Below are 23,529 nucleotides of genomic sequence, written 5' to 3' on the forward strand. Positions count from 1 at the left end.
ACAGGTTTACTATATTATGTTACATGCCTACAATAACATAGCTGGGCGTTATCGTTTTAGAGAAGGTAATAAGTTATGTTGCTATATAAGACTTAAACAATCATGTGAACCGAAGGCCTTTGCCAGTTGAACCTCAGGGGCTAGATTTTTACAAATTTTGTGAAAGCATTATCTGATAAAATTCTGAAAACACACAAATTTTAGCCTTTTGGTTCTTGTTTTTATTTTTATTTTCTTCAATCAGTAAATTCAGATCATTTATCCACTACACCTCTGGGTGTGTCCTATATAACACACTCTATGCAAGTCCACTATGCGATGTAACATACCATATTTCTGGTGTTCTATAAATGAAGCGGGAAAGAACAATTGTATATTCATATGAAGAGGGTCAGCAATTTTGTTTCCTCTGAAGCTTCATTAAAATCTTCCATTTGATTTACGAGATATGGCATGTCGGTGCTTATATTCGCGTGAAATTCAACAACGCTTCATACGTAGGCAGCGATTTTTCTTCCTTAATTGGGAGAAGTACCTGTCCACTACCAATTGGGAAAAATTAGCGCGAAAACCCCTTTAATTTAGAAAATTCGCGTTGTGAAATCTTCCAATTGGAAATTATAGCAATTTTTAATTGCTTGGTATCAAAAGAAAAAAAATCAACTCAAATATTGATTTACATTCATTTTGGGTTGAAATGTTCAGTTGAAGTGCTCATTTTATTTGTTAACTTGCAGATAATGCACGTTTGAAACAAAATTGACGGAATTGGCCTTCCTTTTGGGAAATTTTCAGACAGCATTGAGAATTATTGTGTTTTTTTTCTTCAATTGGGAAAGTACCTATTACGGGTACTTTATACAGAAGGGAAAACATAGCTGGTAGGTCAACTGAAAGTGAACACCAAAATAATTGTTATCTCTTACCTTACTGTTGAACCTTTCGAGCAATCTGTACTCGTACAGTTAGTCCATAAACTCCATTCTTCCCAATCAGCTGATAAAAGAAAATATGATATAACTAAATACACATTCAAAAACATGATTAAAAAACAAATTACTCCTATTTATCCATTTCATTTAAATTTGTGTATTGGTTATTTTATAAAATGTGTTTATAAATATTTAAAAACCCAAGTTCACAATACTTAAAGCCTCAAACAAGGTGACATATCCAAATATAATGCATATAAACTGGTCTAATTTTTACCGGATTTCAGTTACTCTTGCTTAAAAAATTATAATAACACAGCTTAGGTGCAACGTTGGCAAGAATTATGGAAGATATACCCGTTTCATAATTTGATGAAATTTTTACAACTTTGCGATTTCCGTACATTTTCGCTTTCTCCGATGTTCCTCAGCTTCTTTCGTAAAGTACGCATTTACTGATGACCTAGTACAAGCAACACAATATCCTCGTAAGCAAAGAAAGAGAACACGAGTTCGGTAAGATTTGTTTGTGTTGTACACTATTTTAGTTTACATGGAATTGCCTTAGAACTTCATTGCAATAGTAATGCAACCAAGATTATATGATTTTTTCGCCTCCTTTCTGCGTTTCGTTTTTTCTTCTAGCGAGAGTGTACATTTTCTTTTTGAACTTTACGCCATTTTCGTTTTGAATGACTGGCCTATTCACCCTTGACGTGCTCACGTGATACACAATGTCTTGGGCCGAACAATCAATTTTTTTATCGGAAAACCGGCTCGGAATTGCTCGGCATGATTGAGTAAACAGCGATGTAAATAAACCGACTGTTTGTAAACACAATTGAATTGGAGGACATTATAAAGCGTTGCAACTCGAAAGGATTGAAAAAAATTGGAGAGTTCTGTTGTTGTCGTTACATTTTGTAATACTGCTAAGATTGCTTATATAAAGAATGAGCACGGATGGCCGAGTGGTCAAAGCAGTAGTCTTTTAGACTTTTACTCCAGGGGTCAGTGGTTCGAGCCCAGTTGGGGGTTGGTTTGTTTCTTTCTTTAATTTTATTCTTGTTTTTTTACTGAAGCTTTTAGATCCAATGATTACATTTATCAAGTGAAAGCATTTAATGACAAACTTCAATACATGCCAAAATCTGTGAAAAGGCCCCTTTAACACAAACATACGTGACCATGTAACTTTAAAATATGACTTCTTAGGCAATACCTGTGTTAACCATTATCTCAACAAGCATTGCACTTGACCACACTCTGGTGTTACATATTAAGTATCAAACGTTAGGCCAATAGAAACAAGGGGCAAAAAGGCGTGACATAGGATGTCACATATGTTCACAATGTATGCTTTTAAGCGGGGGTTGGGTGCATTACGGTTTACTGACTACCTTTGTTTTGTCAACATGACCCAGATGAAAACAAGGCCTAGATATTGTCTAGAAAAGAAATATTTAAAGTATTATAAAGGCTTTAAGAGCGATAAGGTGACTTTTCTGACATTTTGCCCAGTGATCTTGTTTTTGGCACAAATTCAAACTTGTCATACAAATCGTCAATATAGTTATTCTTTCCATAATATTGGTTCCTATAGTAGAATTACTTTTTATTTTCTAAAATGCAACATGGCAACCTGGTTTAACACACATTTGTCCAGGAATCGAACGTTTGCTAGAGAGTATCAATGTAAATATTTTGACAACGTTTCATCAAAATAAAGCGAAAGTTGTGTCCTTTAAAGTGGTAACAAGCCAAAATTTGACGACGCATGCAGCACATCGCAAACGGAAAGATGCCCGATTATGCACACACGTTAAGCAAGCTAAAAACAATATTAATGATGAAGTCACAGTTACGAAATAGTTTGACTTACAGACTTACGCTAAAATGCATAAATACTAAACCATTACGACAGCAATTCATGGGTCCTAGTGCCTTTATAAATTGTATAATTCTATAATTAACAATTTCAATTTTTTCAACCCAATTGTTATTTAAACAAGACGGACATGGGCCCTAAGGCGCTCACCTGAAAACTAAGAAACTAAAAAAGGAACTAAATAATAAAAATACTTCATGCAACATAAATATCAGCAAAAGGTTCACAAGAAGAAAATTGCTCGCCAAAGAAAACCGTGTTCTTCAGAGCACCGGAACCATTTTCAAACTAAATCAAGATATCATAGGAACATATGTTCTCAGCATGTTACATTAAGATTGAATTAAAATGTAATTTATAGAGAGTTCAAAATGTTTCACTATAGCAATTAAAAGAAATCAGCAACCCACATGAGGGCTTTGTTTTCAAACAACCCTAAACTATTTTCATACTCATTTTGTAATTATATTTCCAATTAAACCAACAATCAACCCTGATTTAAACACACATCTTTGATAACCCCACCAAAACTACCGAAGTCATCGATTAACTGTGTGCCATAAAAGTATTTTCCACTCTTATCAATCTAAAGGTTATTGATGTGTGTTCCCAGCTGAGGCTTATTTATAGGTTCTAATAGAATTTGAGGCGCAAGCTTGTAACACAATTATTACATCGCTATTTCAAAAGGCATCACTGAATACTACTGTACCAGAACAATGCAGGCACAGTCAATTTGTACCAGAACAATGCAGGCACAGTCAATATAGTATTTATTAGTTGCTGATAAGCAGGTGACTGAATGGGTTCAATTGCAGTATAAAGAATGCATTCCTGACAAGCCACGCATTCATAATTGAAGGTCATACACAATTCAAGTTATATACAGTTGTTTCTCCCTAAGTAATTTTCTGCGAAACAATATTGTTTCTTGAAATTTTGAGAATATTTCATACAGGGTATTCAGATGGCATAAAACATTGTAGCACTTCATCCCCAACACATCATCATCATAATAATCTTCTTAAGAAAGGAACAAAAATCAATATTTTTAAAGGCAATTTAAATGTATATATTAATGGCAGATTTAATATTGAGATGACTGCATGGGGATCATAAATATCATAATATGCATAGATTTTATTCGGAATGTACATTTATTTTTTCTAAGTAGTCGATGTTTTTCAACAAACCGGAACCATTTTGAAACTCAGCTGAGATATCAGAAGAACAAAAGTTCTAAAAAAGTTTCATGAATATTTTACTATAAATATGACTTCTAGAGTGTTAAAAAGATTTTACGATAGCCATATAAGGCAAATTGCCAAACCCCTTAGTGGCCATGTTTATCAACAGACCGCAACCCTTTTCATACTGAGCTAAGTTACCATAAGAACAATTGTTTTAACTAAAAATAATCTAGATTAGAAAACGACTTCAAGAGAGTTAACAAGGTTTAACAATAGCCATATAAGGAAAACTGCTCCGCCCCTGGGCCAATGTTTTTCAACGGACCGGAACCATTTTCGAACTCAGCTGATATATCATTAGCACAAATATTCTGACGAAGTCGTATGAAGATTGGACCATACATATTACTCCTAGAGTGTTAACAAGGTTTTACTATATCCATATAAGGAAAACTGCCACGCCCCCTGGCAACCATGTTTTTCAACCAACAGGAACCATTTTCGAAATCGTTCAAGATTTTATATGGAAATATGTTCTGCCTAAGTTTAATGAAGATTGGACATAACATGTGACCTCTATAGTGTTTACAAGGTAAATGTTGACCAGATTTTACCGAAGCCTTTTAATGAAAACTGCCCCGCCCCCTAACGGTCATAATTTTTAACGGACAGGAACCATCGCGCTTTTGAGCTATCGAAAGAACAAATATTTTTACCAAGTGACATGAAGATTGGACCAGAAATTTAACTTCTAGAGTGTAAACGATGTTTTACTATAGCAATATAAAGAAAACTTCCCCGCCCCCTGGTGGCCATGTTTTTAAAGAACCGGAACCATTTTCAAATTCAGCCGAGCTATCATAAGAACAAATATTCTGACCAATTTTCATGATGATTGGACCACAAATGTAACTTCTCGAGGATTAACAATGTTTTACTATAGCCATAAAAGGAAAACTGCCCCGCCTCCAGGCGGCCATGTTTTTTTAAAGGACCAGAGCCATTTTCGAACTTAGCCGAACTATTTTAAGAACCAATGATCTTACCAATTAACATGATGATTGGAACATAAATGTGATTTTAGAGTTTTAGCAAGGTTTTACTATAGCTATATAAGGAAAAATGCCCCGTCCCCTGGCAGCCATGTTTTTCAAGCAACAAAAACCATTTCCGAACTCATCGGGGGCAAAATAAAGTCAAATTTTATTACCAAGTTTCACGAAGATTGGAAATAAATATGACTTCTAGAGTGTTAACAAACTGTTTCTTTACTTTTACCAAGTGACCTAGTTTTTGACCTAACATTATCTAGTTTCGAACTCGACCAAGATATCATTGAGATAAATCTTGTGACCAAATTTCATGAAGATCAGACAAAAAAGTGTGGCCTCTTAAGTGTTAACAAGGGAAAATGCTCACGACGAACGACGCATGACATACAAAAAGTGATCCCAAAATCTCACCATGAGCACGTTGTGCTCAGTTGAGCTAATAAAAAGGCCAAAACATTTTTTATAAATCAGATGCTAATATATAATATATTATGGTCATGCCCTTTAATTGAGTAAATAAACTTTAAAAGTTTTACTTGTCTTTACTGGATTTATTAGTTCAAGCCATTGTGGATATTATAAAACAAGAGGGTCTGAAAGGCCCAAAGTCGCTCAATTGAGATTTAAAGGAACTGACCTGTTTTGTACAGCCAAGGATGTCAACATTCATGAAGAGTGAGCAATTAATGTAACTTCTAGAGTTCTAACAAGGTTTTACTATAGCCATATAAGGATAAATTTCCCGCTCTATTGCGGCAACGTTTTTCAACAGACCGGAACCATTTTCGAACACATCCAAGATATAATTAGAACAAATATGCTGACCAAGTTTCATGAAGATTTTAATATATATGTGACTTTTAGAGTGTTCAAAAGGTTTTACCAACGCCATACAAGACAAAATGCCTCGCGCCCTGTTGGCAATTTTTTTCAACCAACTGGAACACTTTTCGAATGAGTCCAAGACATCATTGTACAAATCTTCTGACCAGGTTTCGTAAAGTCCGGACAATAAATGAGACCTCTAGAGTGTTAACAAGGTTTTCCAATAGCCATATATAGCCATTTAAGGAAAAATGCCCCGTCCTCTGGTGCCAAAAGGACCGGAACCATCTTCAAACTCAGCTATCATAAGAACACATTTTCTGACCAAGTTTCATGATGATCGAACAATCAATGTGGCCTCTATAGTGTTTACGTGGTTTGACTATAGTCATATAAGGAAAAATGCCCCGCCCCCTGGCGGCCATGTTTTTCAATCAACCGGAACCATTTTCGAACTCATCCAAGATATAATTTGTACAAATCTTCTGACCAAGTATCATAAAGACCAGACAGTAAATGTGGCCTCAAGAGTGTTAACAAGGTTTTACTATAGCAATATCTATAGCCATATAAGCAAAAATGCCCCGTCCCCTGGTGACCATGTTTTGCAACAAAACGGAACCATTTTTGAACTTGTCCAAGATATTATTAGGACAAATCTTTTTACCATGTTTTATGATGACCGGACAATCAATTTGGCCTCTAGAATGTAAACAATGTTTTACCATAGCCATATTAGGCAAATAACCCTCCCTGGCGGCCATGTTTTTCAACCAACCGAAACCATTTTCGAATTCATCCAAGATATTATTGGGACAAATATGCTGACCAAAGTTCATGAAGATCCGACAATAAATGTGGTCTCTAGAGTGTTAACAAGGATTTACTATAGCCATATATCGCCGTATATGGAGAAATGCCCTGCACCCTGGCGATCATGTTACCATCATCATAACTATTTTCGAACAAATCTTCTGACGAAGTTTCATGATTATCGGACAATTGATGTGGCCTCTAGAGTGTTAACAAGGTTTTACAAAAGCAATATAAAGACTTGTAAGCTATAAGACGTTGTGTTTAGGTTCGTTCCTTTTAATTCAACTAACAATAACATAATAATAGGATATGACGTTAAAACAACGTTACATAAAGTGGTGCGGCGTTACGGCGGCGTTACGTTAACGCGCCAAAACCGCGACATTCTTGGGGCCTCAAAATGATTAAGCAACATATATCAATGAGTCTGATCAAAATGTTAATCCAACAAAAATACATGAAGAACAAATAATTAGTCAAAATAATTATCTCAATTACTGTCAAAGTATCGATTAATCACCTAAACCCCAGAATAGATTGCACTGTCTTTGAAAGTTCACTTTGTATCACATTTGTAACAATCACATGTTAAGCACATTGTTTATCAACTGTTTATCGCGCTGTTGCTCACATGTTTAATCACAATGTTCATCACTAGTTTCTCTCGGTTTCGCTTCCACATAGCACTTCATAAGGATAGAGTTTCACGAATGGCCTGGTTGTGTGTCCATTACACGTGCGTATTTTGGCGGCACGTGTTAACCCGTAATTTCCGGTAAGCAGCTCTTCAACAACTGCGAGTTTCCAACGTATCCTCGGGGAGTCATCTTGGATTTGAACCACGTAGTTTACTCGGATGCCCTACGTGTTGTTGCCGGTCGCCCTATGGTATTCACGAAGACCCGTCAGGTACTCGAACTTCCACCTCTTTAGGAACTGACTTATGATGTGAGCTTGTGACTTAGCTCTTTTGTTGATCGGGAAATGGTCTAGGGTTGGAATCATCGTAGAATCGTCAGGGTTGTCGGAATATGGAAGGGTCGTCACTCTCCGGCCGTATAAAAGATGCGCCGGGGTCAGGGGCTCTGGATCGTCAATGCTGGTCGATACATGGGTTATTGGTCTATCATTCATCGTAGCCTCAATTTCCGTTACGATAGTTTGAAGTGATTCAAGACTAACGTAAGCACGTCCAAGTGTCTTCTTCATGGAAGTTTTGGTTAAGCCAATCAGTCTCTCCCACCATCCGCCATACCACGGTACTCGTTTCGGTATAAATCTCCATTCTGTGCCCTGGTTACGTAGCGTTTCTTGTAGGGAGGGAGACTGGTACAATTTCTCCAGATGAGAAGCTGCTGCCATATACGTAGTCGCATTGTCCGAAATAATTGTTGTTGGTAACGATTTCCGGCTGAAAAACCTTCGGAATGCGTTGAGGAAAGATTCTTCGGACAGGTTCGGAACCACTTCAAGATATGCAGCGCGTGTACAAACGCACGTGAACAAACAGACGTAAGCCTTGGATTCACTTCCGGATTGCTCCTTAACGTAAAGGGCCCAAGTGAAATCTTCACAAGTCACTGTGAAGAGTGGGGCATCTTAAACTCTAATCTTTGGAAGTGGAGGCGGATCAGGCGTTCCATAGGATTTGCCAGACGTTTTCAGGCAGTTGGTGCATTTTTGTAGTACTGATTCAACGCATTGACGTATAGCCGGGATCCAGAACTTTTGCCCGAGATGCGTAACTATTGCGTTTATTCCGGCATGGCGTTGATTTTTATGGACGTGATGTGCTATCAGTCGTGTTACAGGATGTCGTCGAGGCAACAGGAACGGAAATTTCGTCTGGTCATCCAACGGTGCATAATTATTCGTCCGCCACATCGGACAAATCCCTCGGCGTCATGGAAAAGTCGTAACTGTTTCACTTGGGTAAGTCGTGCTGATGACATGGATCTCATGTTGTGTATTTCTTCGTGATACGCTGTAGCTTGGCAGTTTTAAATCACTTTCATCTCTGCTGCATGGAGTTCACGCACTGTTAACGATCCTTGGTATCTTTCAGTTTTGGGGGATCTGCAGTTCTTCACGAATCTAAGCACGTATGCAAGTACACACAGTAGTTTGTTTTAACGGTTGTACCGGTTCATGTCTATGATTAAGTGTAATCCATGTTGAGGACTAGATTTATTGTGTACCGTGGTCACAACTGTTGTTTTACAGGTCGTCTGCTCCTCTGATGTCATCTGCTCGTATGCCGCTGCTTGTTCTTGTTGGTCCCAATGCGGCCACTTCTGTTCATCAGCTATCCACATCGGTCCACTAGTCCATAAGGCATTTTTCATGAACTGTGACGCTGGATATCCACGGGTAAGTAGATCTGCAGGATTGTCGTTAGTTGGGCAGTATTTCCAGTTGTATGTCACAGATAGGTCATTTATTTCTTTCACTCTGTTTGAAATAAACCGTTTTAGTGGTTTATTTGTTTTCAGCCAATGTAGCACGATTTGACTGTCGCACCAGAAGACCACATCTTTTGTAGAGAGGATTCCGTGTATGTGTGAAGCAAGACGAGCGCCAATCAAAGCAGCCATTAGTTCTAATTGCGGAAGTGTGGGCGTTTTCAATTGAGCAACTCTGTTCTTCGCCATAACTAATGAAGATTCTCTCCCTTTACATAGGTAGGCTACTGCTCCGTAAGCTTGAATGCTGGCATCGACAAATACGTGCATTATACGTCTGCTTCATGGTGGGAGGTATGTTTGTCGTCTGCATGATGAAAATATCGTCGGGGGAAGGAAATCGTAGTCACTTCGTTGAAATCTTCTGCAAGTGATTTCTATTTCTCTTGAAAATTGCTCGAAAGTGGGATGCCCAAATCAATTTTCTCTTTCCATATGTCTTGCATCAAAATCTTGGCTCGCACGGGCACTGGGCCCAGCAGTCCAAGAGGGTAATATATGCGGGAGGAGTATTGATGGATGGATTTCTTAGTAGCGTTCTCTATGGCAGGTATATCACGTGGTGCATATGACAAATCATCTGTAACTGCATGCCAACGCATACCCAGGACTTTGGTGATTGTGTCGTTGTCAAGGCAACCTTCTGCTTTAGCGAGTTCTCTAAGACGGGGACTATTTAACATCCATGACCGCAGGTTGAATCCGGCTGTAGTCATCAAATCGCGTGCTTCCCGGAAGTAGGTTAATGCTTCCATCTCGTGCGCAAAGCTCGACAAAACATTGTCTACATACAGGTCTCTTTTCAATGCATCAGCGGCGTTGACATGGGAATTCATCTGTAGCTGTTTCAGAAGGACGGCATATAGCATAAATGGCGAACAAGTTGCGCCAAACCATACAGCTTTAAACCTGTAGGTGATTAATGGGCTTTCAGGGTCGTTGGGGTTACTTAGCCAGAAAATCTCGTCGAATCTCGGTCGTTTTCGTGCAATCTCACGTTCAAAAACGCTTTTTCTATATCTGTGACTACAGCGTACTGGTGTGTTCGAAATCTCAGGAGTATAGCTGTCAAGTCATTGAGGATATGTGGGGTAGATTCAAGGCAGTCGTTCAGGCTCGGGGATTCACGTGCTTGTCGACAGCTGCAGTCGTACACCAATCGGATGGGTGTAGTGAGGGAATCTTTCTTGACGCCATGGTGGGGTATATAATGGACTTGCTGGAACGGTTGCGAATATTTTGCGACCTTCTCAATAAAGCCTCGTCTCTCCTACTCTTCTCCTGCTCTTCTATAATCTGTGGGTACTTCTGTAAGATGAAGGGGTCTATTGGGATAATTGCTGTGTAAGGGGCCAGAAAGAAGATATCCGATCTTTGACTTTACTGCTGTAGGCCCGTCTCCGCGTATAACGTCATCTTCTACCACATTCCAGTAATGGTCTGCTCCGATTAATAGAGAAATCTCAAAATTACAGCCGTCTGTAATAGGATGGGCAAGTTTCAATCCTCGCAAGTAGGGCAAGTTGGACGCAGCATTTCGTTATCTAGTGTTCATGGGCGTGGCAATGAGTGGGACAATCAGGACTTTAAGAGGAATTTTCTTAATTTCCTCTGCGTGTAGGTAGAAAGATCGTTGTCTATGTGCTGTACTTGGTTCGTTGTGCTTCCAAACGAAGAAATGCTCATTTCTTCTGTTAAATCAGGGACAATGTTCAATTTCGCGGCCAGCTCTTTGGTTATAAATGATCTTTGGGCACCTTCATCAAACAGAATGTTAGCTTCAGCATCGTTGAAATTATAACTTACTGTGTCTGTTTTTAATAAAACTCCAGTCTGTACTTTTGTAGTAGTGTGTAGCACTAAAGCATCATGGGAAGGGTTTTCGGACGTGGAATTGTGGGACGCAGATTCGGACTTCCGGTCACATATACTCGTATGATGTTTTCGCTTGAATTTACGGCATCTTCCATTTGACGTACACTGAGCAACAAAATGGGTTCCTAGACAAGTAAAACACAGTTGTTTCCCTTTGACTATCTTCTGCCTTTCGTCTACGCTTGTGATCTTTTTACATTCCGTTGTAGAATGGCTGTCGTCGCAAAATACACATTTCACCTCATCTTTTTGTGTTCGTGTAGAATGGACCGCGTTGCTAGGTCTCTGATTTCCGTTCATCCTTTTAGGCTTCGTTCCGGTAAAAAATGAGGCTTTAGCGTCTAATGTGTACATTTCACTGCTGTGTCCCTGTGGCTTTCCCGCTTCTATAATATTGATTTCTTTACTAATCGCCCGTCTAAGATTACTTAGAATCCAATTTGCATCTCCATGATCACGAACCAAATTGCGTCGTATTTCCGCCGGAAGCTTCCCTATAATAACTGGTACCAACAATGTCCCGTATGTGTCCTGGCTCTGTCCTAGCGATTCAAGCCCACGGATATATGCCTCCATCTTGGAAAATTCTCAAGCTCTGTAAATTGTTACTGGGCGATGGTGTTTCTAACAATCCCTGCATATACGCATTTATAATCTTGTGAGTTTTACCGAACCTTTCCCTGAGTAAATCTACAGCTTGCATATAGTTCCCGTTGGTAAGTGCAAATCCCTCAATCGACCGCGCGGCGCTACCCTCCAACTGTGACTTCAGATAACTAAACTTCTGGACGTTGGACAAGTTGATATTAAAATGGACTGAGGACTCAAAGGAATCCCAGAAAGAATGCCGCTGTAGAATATCACCGTTGAATGTGGGTAAGGACAATTTAGGTAATCTATGAAATTGGGAAGAATTTGAATTTATACCTGTCAGATGAATGGTATCGACTGGATTATGTAACGCATGTGTATTTCTGTTCTCCAGTGTAGTTGGTGTATCGTCGGGATGAAATGTCATCTGTTGAATTTCCAACCTCGTATCCGCTTAATCACGCTGTGCGTCTAAGGGATGAAATGTCGTCTGTTGACCTCCTAAACCCGTATCCCCTCGACCACGCTGCGTATCCATTGGATGAAATGTCGGCTGCTGACTCCCTATGCTCGTATCCCGTTGATCACGCTGTGCTAAGGGATGAAATGTCGTCTGTTGACCTCCTACACCCGTATCCCCTCGACCACGCTGCGTATCCATGTGATAAAATGTCGGCTGCTGACTCCCTATGCTCGTATCCCGTTGATCACGCTCGGCGATAAGTGTGCCTAATTTCATGCGTAAATCTATCATGTAAATATCTGTTTCCACAATTTCATCTTCAATTTCTTCAGTTTCCGTGTTTGATAAGATTTTTTCGTTAAGTGTCTCTAGCATTTCCACTTTTGTCTCCAAATTTTTTAGAAGTAAGTTGATTTCATCAGCGTTCCATTCTCTTTCTTTGCTTCGATTTTCTCAAGAAAAAAAAGCGATTGTGCGTTAAGTACCTCCTCTAGTTGATAGTAACGTCTGTAAATTCATCGTACTTCTAGTGTATAATCACGGCACCAAAATATAAAGACTTGTAAGTGATAAGACGTTGTGTTCAGGTTCGTTCCTTTAATTCAACTAACAATAACATAATAATAGGATATGACGTAAAAACAACGTTACATAAAGTGGCGCGGCGTTACGGCGGCGTTACGTTAACGCGCCAAAACCGCGACAAGCCATATAAGGAAGAATGCCCCAATCCCTGGTATCCATGTCTTTTAAATAATTCGTCCACGATATCCTAAGCACAAATCTTCTTACAAAATTTCATGAAGATCGAACAATAAATGTGGCCTCTAGAGTATTAACAAGATTTTACTATAGGTATAAAAGGGAAAAAATACCACGCCCTCTGGCGGCTATGTTTTTCAACCAACCGGAACAAATTTCGACCTTGTTTAAGATTTCATTGGAAAAAATGTTCTGACAAAATTTCATGACGACCGGACAATAAATGTAGCCTCTAGAGTGTTAACAAGGCAAAATGTTGACGCCGCACGTCGCACGACGGACAAAAGGCGATCTCAAAACGCTCACCTTAGCACACTGACACCACAATTACTACATATCATATATAAAAGCAAATTTTATATGACGATTAAATATATAAAACTAATGAAGATTTATCATTTCGATAACTATCAAAATATATTCTCCGATTTGTTAATGTATTTCAATATGTTTAATAAAACACTATGGACTTTATAATTGCTGATAACAAATAAATTAAATGCATGCTTCAGTATGCATTTATTGTATATACATTTTTTTAACATCTCACTCTTTTTATAAAATTACGACATTGAGATTAAAAAAAAAATATCGCATTAAAAAAACTTGATAATCGAAACATAATATACAGTGACCCCATTTTTTTAAATACAGCTTACCGGCAATGAAGCAATTGATGTTGTTCTGTTTTTTGCACCAGATGCTATAGATTTTAAAATTGAACTTACATCCCATGCACACGCCAGTGTCATACGGTTTTCCCGGACACTCAGCTCCACCATGTCGATTGGTAGGTAAACACTCTTTGTATCTGGAAATATGGAGAATTTTAGACACTAATGTTACTGTTAAATAACAACACACATTAATTACTGTAACGATTAACGAATCAACCTCTATCCTTATCATAATTGCTCCTCATCATATTAATGATGCTCGTTATTATCTTAAGTTCATCATCATCATTATCTTCATCATCATCATCATCATCATCATCATCATCATCATCATCATCATCATCATCATCATCATCATCATCATCATCATCATCATCATCATCATCATCATCATCATCATCATCATCATCACCACCACCATCATCATCATCATCATCATCATCATCATCATCATCATCATCATCATCATCATCATCATCATCATCATCATCATCATCATCACCATAATCATCATCATCATCATCATCAGCATCATCATCATCATCATCATCATCATCATCATCATCATCATCATCATCATCATCATCATCATCATCATCATCATCATCATCATCATCATCATCATCAACAACAGCAGTAGGCAGCAGCAGCAGCAGCAGAAGCAGCTTCAGCATCCTCCTCCTACTCCTCCTCCTCCTCCTCCTCCTCCTCTTCCTCATCATCATCATTATCATCATCATCATCACAGAATAACCATTACTATTGTCATTATTACTATATATTTTTAAAGTATCAACCGTCATTACTCCAATCTCTCCGCAGAGATTTAACATGCATCGATTATGACTCAAATTCCTTGCCATATTAATCAAAGTACTGACAGTACTGGTGTGACGATGCTTTTGAAGAGGATTGATATAAAAGCATCTATATAAGTTTATCTACATCACCACAATTGTGTATGTGGGTACGAACATTTTGGGTAGGAAAAAAGATTTGGTTACGAAAAAAATTGGGTAGGAAAAAAAATTGGGTAGGAAAAAAATTTGGGTACGAGCAAAATTTTGGGTACGAAATAAATTGGGTACAAAAAAATTGGGCGAAACTGGGAGGCGGGTTACATTCTCGATCAAATATAACAAGAAATATCTTTAAAAAGATATTCGACGTGTATTTTCTGTACCACTTATCTTAAAAAAACGTTCTGTTACAGCAAAACGTTTGTGGGTTATAACATAACGTTTCAGCATATAAATTCAAAACTTGACATGCTCTTAAATAACACCATGCTCTAGAATTTCACATGTATATCATGTCAAACTTTATATTTCGTTGTTTCCTTTTCTTAGTTAATGATGCTATGTGTGCGGACGTGATTTCACATGCCCATGTGTATAAACATATAATTTTTATCTTTTGATTTTTTTTCTTTCTAATTCAATAAGCTTAGGCATGTTTGTTCGTTAAGTACGGCAATAATTTCATGATGATTGCCGAAAGTAGGTATGAGCACATAGTCGTAAGAGCACTTGAATACGTGAGTTCGCCCATGAACACATGGTGAGATTAACTAAATCTCCGCGATATGGCCTAACATGTGTTTAAAACAGCAAACAATATCCAACAAACGAATAAATTATCAAACATAGTATGTGCACTGATGTGGCTCTGTAATTTATGTTTAAAAAGTTTATTAAATATGCAAAATGAGAAAGCACGCATAAGAGCGATGTTCACAGATGTCTGACGGCTATTATGCTGTTTATATATCATAGTCGCTACAACGTTTACAAATGGCAGGTTTGATATAATTCGTTTTTTTACACTCATGATCGCGTCGAAAGTTAATTATACACGTTTCAATTCGCAATTTATTTACTGAATCACGACAAAAGTCAAATACAATACAGAAAATGCATAGTTGTTTCATTGATCTATAAACATATAATGGATTGAATATAACTGATTTAAAATTAACGTTTTCAAACTATTATTAAATCATTTTCACAGAATATGCTGTCCTATTTATAGCTGAGCTTTTGATACCTTTATCAATGATTATCAGCGAGGTATGCCTATTAGAAAAATTGAGCTATCTCAATCGGACTGGCTCGGTCTTTTACATAGGTCGTCATTGTGAAGATTTTTTTCGGCGTAAGCTGTATTAAGCCAGCTTTTCACCCTGACTTGACCTTTGTAAGTGTCCAATAATATTCAAATAAAATTTCCCGCGGCTAGGTACGAATGAATACACTTCATTTATTCCATTGGCTGATTTGAGTATAACACCAGAACATTGGAAACATATCCGCGTCTTTGTAACACTGTTTTACTGCATGAAACAATTTTATCTCTAATGAAAAGGCTCAATAGATAGAACAGTTTTGCAATCAATTTTCGACATAAATACAGTTTGTGCGTTCACCTTTTATTTTCAGAGAATTACCAGCGCAAAAGCGTTTATACTAAAGGCTATATTCTCATATTTAGTACTTACTTGCATTGCATTTCAACCCGCGAGGTTTCGGGTCAATTCGCGGCCAGTGGGTGAAAGTCAGAGTTTATATACAGTTCATCACCGGAGTTCGCAGAAGGGGTTGCGATCTTTTCATTGAAGGAAAAAATTGAAATCTATGCTATTTTTGTCTGATGGAGTAAATAGTTCGTTTAGTCGCTTTGTCGATATATCACATATTTTAGGCACAGCTGTTGCCTTGGTCGTGTACAGTTGGTGTAAACAAGCCGTCGTTTCAGCAGCAGAATTGTTACCTAACTTTAATGCATTGCATTCCAATCCGCAAGGTATCAAGGTCAGTTTGCGGTCAGTTGCAGAAATCTTTATATAAACGCCGTCTCGTAAACTTTGTGCACTTGAAGTCTGTTTTGATCAGAAAGATACTAAATAAAGATATTCGGCGATATAATTGTGGTATATCAATCATCGATTTTTAATATGGTTTCAACATTTGCATGATAAGGACCAATTTTGATAAAATTTATTAGAAATATTTATCCATTTAGACCAGTTTATTAAGCATGAGCACAATAATTCACTATACTATAATTATGCAATTAAATAAGATTCGAGTATTGCCGGCTGACCTATATGCACTCGTTTATTTTCATGTTTCTTGTGTTTTTCTATTCTGTAAATATAGATATCTGAGTAATAATATCACATAAAGCAAAATAAGCCACGAAATCTGGCGAAACACCCCGTAATTGATTTGCTTGTGATGTAGCTAAGAACTGCGCAGAAAAAAAGGCATCCGCTACTTTTTATCGCATAGAGATAACTTTTGATCGTTCATAAACATCGACCACAATCAACGCCGTATATCTTTTTTAAAGATATTTCTTGTTCATATTATGATAACTTAGACGAGCTGCTTCGCAGAATCGTCAAAAATGTGATAGTGTTTCATGAACAGGCATTCACCGCCCCGGCTTGTAAATGAGTCACTGTGCTTTGGTTAAGTAAATTACCCTCTGACATTGAACTTTATCTGTCTGATTTTCAACAAAGTGTGTATTTACAGTGCCTTATAATTAACTATTAAACCATGTATGTGTGTTTGGTCTAGGTTGTGTGGATGTGTTTTGCGGGCATATGTGAACTGGCTTTTTATTGGAAGATACATGTTCATCAAATATGAGTATGCGGAGCAGAAACTCCTATTTAGTTTGTATGAGAAACGATGATCTCTTTTTACTACACAGGACTTTTACTTTCGGAAAAAAGTAAGCCATGTTATCTCCAAGTGCAATTTTGACCATGAACATGTGGGATGATTGTTCAGCAAAAAGACTTTTCGAATATAAGTCTTAGACACATAAGTAAATAAGCCTTGACGTTTTAATATTGTTAAATATAAATGCATACTCATATTGCAATCTGGCTGCACAAAATTGGGAATACGAATGTTTTGATTTGTTGATCAAGTCAGTCGGGTAGTAAATAAATTCACAAAGTTCAGTCGGTGAATTTAAAATAAGTTTACAACAGAACCCACTTATGACCTTGGCATAATGATCTAAAAATTAATACGTATGCACTCTAATAATATGCTTGTCAGTGTTGGAGGGGGGAAAATGACTGAAAACAAAAGTGGCTAAAACTATATGCTTAAAACATACATTCATTTCGTGCTTTTAACCTTCATTGTGACCATGATCTTTCACAAAGGGACATAAGCTTCTACATGACACCTCCTTTGGCTACATTGAATACTAGTTCGATATAATATAAAATCCTACTTGTTGCAAATTACAGAACTGATCTTACAGTTTCTGATCTTTGACATTAAACTGTAACACGGACTTTGCATTTAGGAACGATACGACTTAAACGCCATACATCATCTGGTCATAGGACATAATAATCCGGAAAAATATTAACAGCATTCAAAACATAAAAAAATACTATGAGGAAAAAGTAATTCGTAACCTTTTTCATTAATTTTGACATTTGTGTTTAACCAAGATGCATGGCAATAGTACGCCCCACAATGTACCGTGATATGACCAATTATTCAATAAAACATTAAAATTTCCCCAGACAATAAAAAACAAAGGGCAGAAACAAACGTTCATAACCATGGACCTTATTTCGTTGCCATTTTCGTTCACATGAAGCATAGGAATTTTACCTTTCACAATTTTAAGTCAAGACTAGTAGTAATGCTATATTTTAATGCTCACATGCATTAAAACCGAACAATGGAGAAACAAAACTCATGATACAACATCTATTCTTTAATGTGGCTTGGTGACCTTATTTTTGACCTCACGTGACCCATTTTTGTAATCAGAGAAATATTAAGAAGGGTAAAAATGTGGCCGAATTAGTGTTCACAAGGTAAATATCAACAACGAACAACGCTAGGCGCGCACTGGTTGGCCGACAAATATTGATCTCACATCGCAACATTATCACGTTGTAAGCTAAACATATTAAAACAAGACTTATTGCGCGTGAGCACTGCACTTAACCCAGATTTGATTTATCTGCACATGACGATTTTAATTTGTACCTCATTTAGCTTTTTTCAGAAACGTCCGCGACAAAAGTATCAAAGCGCCATAACTCTAAAATTTCAAAATAAAGAATAATGGTTGTTTTGCAATTTATTTTACCCAAATGAGTTATATAAAGTTTCAACTTGATACCTCTCATAGTTTTAGATATGCCCATGACAATGATTCTATATAACAAAAATGTTCCACAACAAATGCTTGGACACAGAAAAACACATAATATCATGGAAAAATCACGACCATTGATTTATCTACACATTAATGTTATTTAGCTATTCAAGTTTCGAGGATATTCTCAAAGGAGTTGAAGAAAATTTGAGTTCATAAAAATTTGGGACCATGCATCGAGTCTAGAGTGTTGACTATCAACTTTTCTTCAACTTGGTAGTACAGTTGAAAGCCGATGCAACGAATCGTCAAAGGGGATAAGGATTTGGTTGTGATATAGCATCTTTCATATTTTATAACGTTGCGTACGGTTTAACATAGTTTTACAAATATTTAACGGTTGTAAGATCTTTACTCCGCCATGACCGGTCCCAAGACCGTGTGAGACGCTACAGAAACCTACACCACAACAGCTACCGAGGATAAACGGTTTCACCGGGCTGAAAGCAAATGACGCAGGTTAATCTGCCGACAAATCTCTCTCACAACAACGTCTTCGGACTGAGTATAAAATGTGAGAACATTACAGGAGACTGGAAGAGCTGCACAGGTGGAAAGAGAGAAGGACAGGTACGACATATTCTTGGGTTAAGTGAGGTTCGTTGGATGACAGTAGGATAGTGGACACTAGCATAAGGCTTCACTCTTCTGTACTCAGGACCACCTGGAAAAGCAGACCTACACATAAATGGAGTCTGATTGTTATTGATCAAACAAGCATGCAAGAATTTGAAGGAATGGAACCTATAAGTGATAGAGTACTGACAGACAGATTCAAGTCCATATTCCAGGAGGTCAACATTGTACAATTCGTCGCCCCGACCAATAAACTGCCGATCAGAAAGGGTGATCTTAGTTTCCTCCGCACAAAATTACATGACCATACCTTCATCGAATAATATAATAATTGTCTCTCGGACGGACAAATGCAATGCTTAATGCCTCTAACAACTTGAGGCCTAACATATTCAACGAGTAAAACTACTTTTGATTGATACCTGTTACATATTTCGATTTATTCCCCGAACTCGGAATCCGATGGCAAGATGGCCAGGTTCACAACCTGATTCGAGTCTACCTCCATCCCAATTTTTTTTTATTTTAGCGGTTTCAAACAATTATAATCACCTTATTTTCCAATGCAAAGATATAAAAACGACAGAAAATACTGCGGAAAAAAAAATAATTTTACCGATTACAAACCTGAAACGAATTCCTTGTGCCAGATTCATGGTTGTAGAACAAGAACCCCATTTGCCCCAATCAGACCACGTTCCATCCACTGTGTAGATACATACAATCATACTAAATCACTTTGTAACATTTTTCTAACGGCTTTAACAATTGGTAATACATGAAAAGTGTAGTGAACAATTTACAAAAAGAAATGTGCGAAACTGCAATTGTCAATCATAGTATTGTGCCTTTATCGAGCAGCTCGGTTGTTACGAGTGGCACGTCGACTTGCTACAATGAGCATTTTTGCCATTATATTTTTAAAACCATCACGCACACTTAAGTTATTAACCGGACACGAACTTTTATCATCTACAGTTAAATAAGGTGCACCCACTTTAAGTGTTCACTTCGACATTTACTTTTTGCATGACAAATACACACACACGCAGGCACGCACGCACACACGCACGCACGCACGCACACACACTCTAAATTGACAATGTGCCCTTCTGAAAACACCAAAAAGCCATGTTGCCTACGACTCTCATATGAGTACAAATATTAAGCCTTGTGACCTTGTTTTACTTCATGTAACCTTGGTTTATACTTGGCTAAGATAAAGTAAATTCCACCGTAATGGTACATTGCTATTTGGCCATAAATAAGTGTGTTTATGGTTTTGCTAAGATTTCTACGATTTTACATGGTGACCTTGTTTTGACTTCACTGAAATCAAATTTCGCTCAGATAATGTTAAGTTAAACACAGCCTAAACAAGTGTCATCAAAAACTGAGTTTTAATGTGGCGTCTAAGAGGTAACAAGTTTTATATAAGATTTTACTATAAATGCTCAATTTCTTTTTGTGGGTTAATTTCTACGGGTATCAGTTGGGGTATTTTTGGTTTATATTGCAAATTTTAGTGTATCTGTACAGATATCTCTATACAAGGCCCCCTATTCAACTGTAAAATACCATGTACATAAACATAAAAAATAATAACTATTTAATTGCATTAACCAGATTTATAATTATAGCTAACGTTAATTTATATGGCCTTTTGCTGTTCTGTGAAGTTGTACGATATAATTGATTTACTAACACACACGCCTGTTTCAATAACATTTCACACACTCATAAAATAATCGGTTATATAAGCCCATGAAGTAAGCAATATATTTTCGTTTGTAAATGGACTCGGCATTTGTTTACAATTTTAAAAACATAATACTAGAAGACTGAAATGCAGTATGTTCTGTTTGGCTACCTTTTCTCCGTAAATTGGGCCATTGTCACTAAATAGAGCGTGCCGGTTATGTTTTGTTCATCAAAAATGTATTTCTTTCCATGAATAAATAAATAATAATGATTATGACACGCTATTAGTAAATTCGTTAAAAAATATGTTCAAGCAATTTATATATTTCGATACTATGAACTGCCAAATGGCGATTTATCTTTTTGCGCATCGAAACATCTTATACAATTTAAAAGCCTATAAATACTAGCTAGTACTCAAAATCAACAAATATTTCGTAAAATATTTCGAAAAATAAAGTTAACACATAAAAACCCAATGTTCCCTAAATCAAAAGCCAAAGTTTCAACGTTAGATGTGGTCTGGTAACACAGAATTAAATTGATACAAAATGCGTTTTTTTGTCGGACAATATATTCAACACATGTTCATGTACCATATAAGTGTTCGTATGTCGTATGAATAGATATCGTTGCGGGAAATTAAAATGGAATATATTGTACAAACGAAAGAAAACGAGCAATAAATTTGTATCTCGCGAAAGGACTTACGGGCAGTCAAAGTATAAAACGGACACAGGGAAAGACTATAGCCAAATCTGAATATTGAAATTTCAGCATTTTAACTTGTTTTAGAAGACATTATTAATTTATTAACATTCCAGGCATTGATAATCATACCAAAACTTTGAGAAAACATTATTACCTGGGCATAATTCACGAGTACAATTTTTTTCCTCTGTAGTGGTGACATTTGCAGTGCCATTCAAACAGTATCCCAACCTCATTGTTATACCATCACAAGTTTTGTTACAGTCATGCCATAACGTCCACGAAAAGCCATCCGAGCACGACCCTTTCAGAAAAAAATACAATATTTCATTAGATATTAAACATAGCAATATATATATATATATATATATATATGGAGAAAGATATGCGTGAACAACCATATATATATACCCGGTATATGCTTTTTCAATTTGTATCCTAGCTATATATATATATATATATATATATATATATATATATATATATATATATATAACAATATGAGGGAAAAGCAAAAAAGGATTGTTGCAAATGGGCAATTTAAATAGCCTGATCATGTTAATAAATTTTTAGCTGTATGAAATATCATCTCTTTAATGTTGAAGCATAATACAACTTTGCACTATCATCTAAGTTCAAACTGATCCAAACGCCCCGTTCTTATCATTTAAATGCAATATATTCTAACTTAAATAAAGATATATTAATACCTTTCTTATTTAACTATTGTGAAAATCTGAAAAAAGCAATTATGTTAACCTTATCCCAAGCATTTGCCATAGCAACCACAATTTTGTACGACAAAAAATTGGGGAACGTAAAAAAAGGATGTACGAAGAAAAATTTGGGTGCGAATTTTTTTTTGGGTACGAACAAACTTTTGGGTATGAAAAAAATGTTGGTACGAAAGAAATAGGGTACAAACAAATTTGGGTACGAAAAATATAATTGGTACGAAACAAAATTTGGGTACGAAACAAAATTGTGGGTACGAAAAAAAACTTTCGGGTACGGGGAATAACACCCGTGGACCTCTCGATAAATTTGAAAGAGGACGGGAACCAAGCTGCCTTTAACGTTATCAATGGCCCTGGGGTGGGTAATGTGGACATGGATGGTCGAGATAGATCGTATTGTCTAGTATTAATTGGAAGTCAATTGGTGAATAAATGAAGAAGTTATGTTAAAACAAAATTTTGGGTGGGCGTGGTTCTCCACAATCTCCTACACTATTAGCACTAGAACATTGAAACTAACACACATGGTAGCTATGAGCATATGTGCGACGGTGCACTGTTTGTAATTCTGATCTGACCCCTGGGTCAAAAGTTATTATCATGTGCGTCGCATGTTGTTAGTAAAATGAAGGTTATTTTACCCATGTTACCCATTTATTTACCCATAACATTTGACCCAGGGGTCAGATCAATACATATATAATTACAAAACAAATATATATGTGTTATATCTGGCTATAATCCAACGCGTAATTAAGTGAAATACATCTAAGTCGGTCAAGTATACATTTGACAAATATTTAGCTCAAATTATGCAAGGGCGCTATTTCAGTTTGTTGAATTATTTAATGCTAATCTTTGTTGAGTATGATCAACATTTTCTCCGCGGGTCAAAATAAAGCAGTGTTCTAGTGAGGAAGAAATATCAGGGCGCAGCGCTGAGCACGTTCCAAATTTGAAAGCGTCCATAAACCCGTTATATCAATACCATTGGTCTAATGCAGGTCCTTTTAAGTATATGGTATAAGAATTAAACTCTCCTGACATTGCTAATCCATTAAACTTC

The 23,529-nt window shown here is 37.0% G+C and overlaps 2 protein-coding genes across 3 annotated transcripts in view; one reads left to right on the plus strand and one right to left on the minus strand.

The window, feature by feature from the left end:
- Positions 1–23,529, plus strand: part of LOC127877141 (SCO-spondin-like) — a 331,534-nt gene that overhangs the window by 111,461 nt on the left and 196,544 nt on the right. The window lies entirely within an intron of this gene.
- The window catches only part of LOC127877186 (A disintegrin and metalloproteinase with thrombospondin motifs adt-1-like), a gene marked incomplete at its 3' end in the record, with an annotated part of 53,701 nt that overhangs the window by 20,189 nt on the left and 9,983 nt on the right, over positions 1–23,529 (minus strand). Inside the window, 4 exon segments of the mRNA XM_052422850.1 lie at positions 927–996; positions 13,585–13,667; positions 19,942–20,020; positions 21,881–22,030. Of these exon segments, the coding sequence (XP_052278810.1) occupies positions 927–996; positions 13,585–13,667; positions 19,942–20,020; positions 21,881–22,030 (382 nt within the window).

This window comes from Dreissena polymorpha, chromosome 1, assembly GCF_020536995.1.
Source record: "Dreissena polymorpha isolate Duluth1 chromosome 1, UMN_Dpol_1.0, whole genome shotgun sequence".
Lineage (NCBI taxonomy): Eukaryota > Metazoa > Mollusca > Bivalvia > Myida > Dreissenidae > Dreissena > Dreissena polymorpha.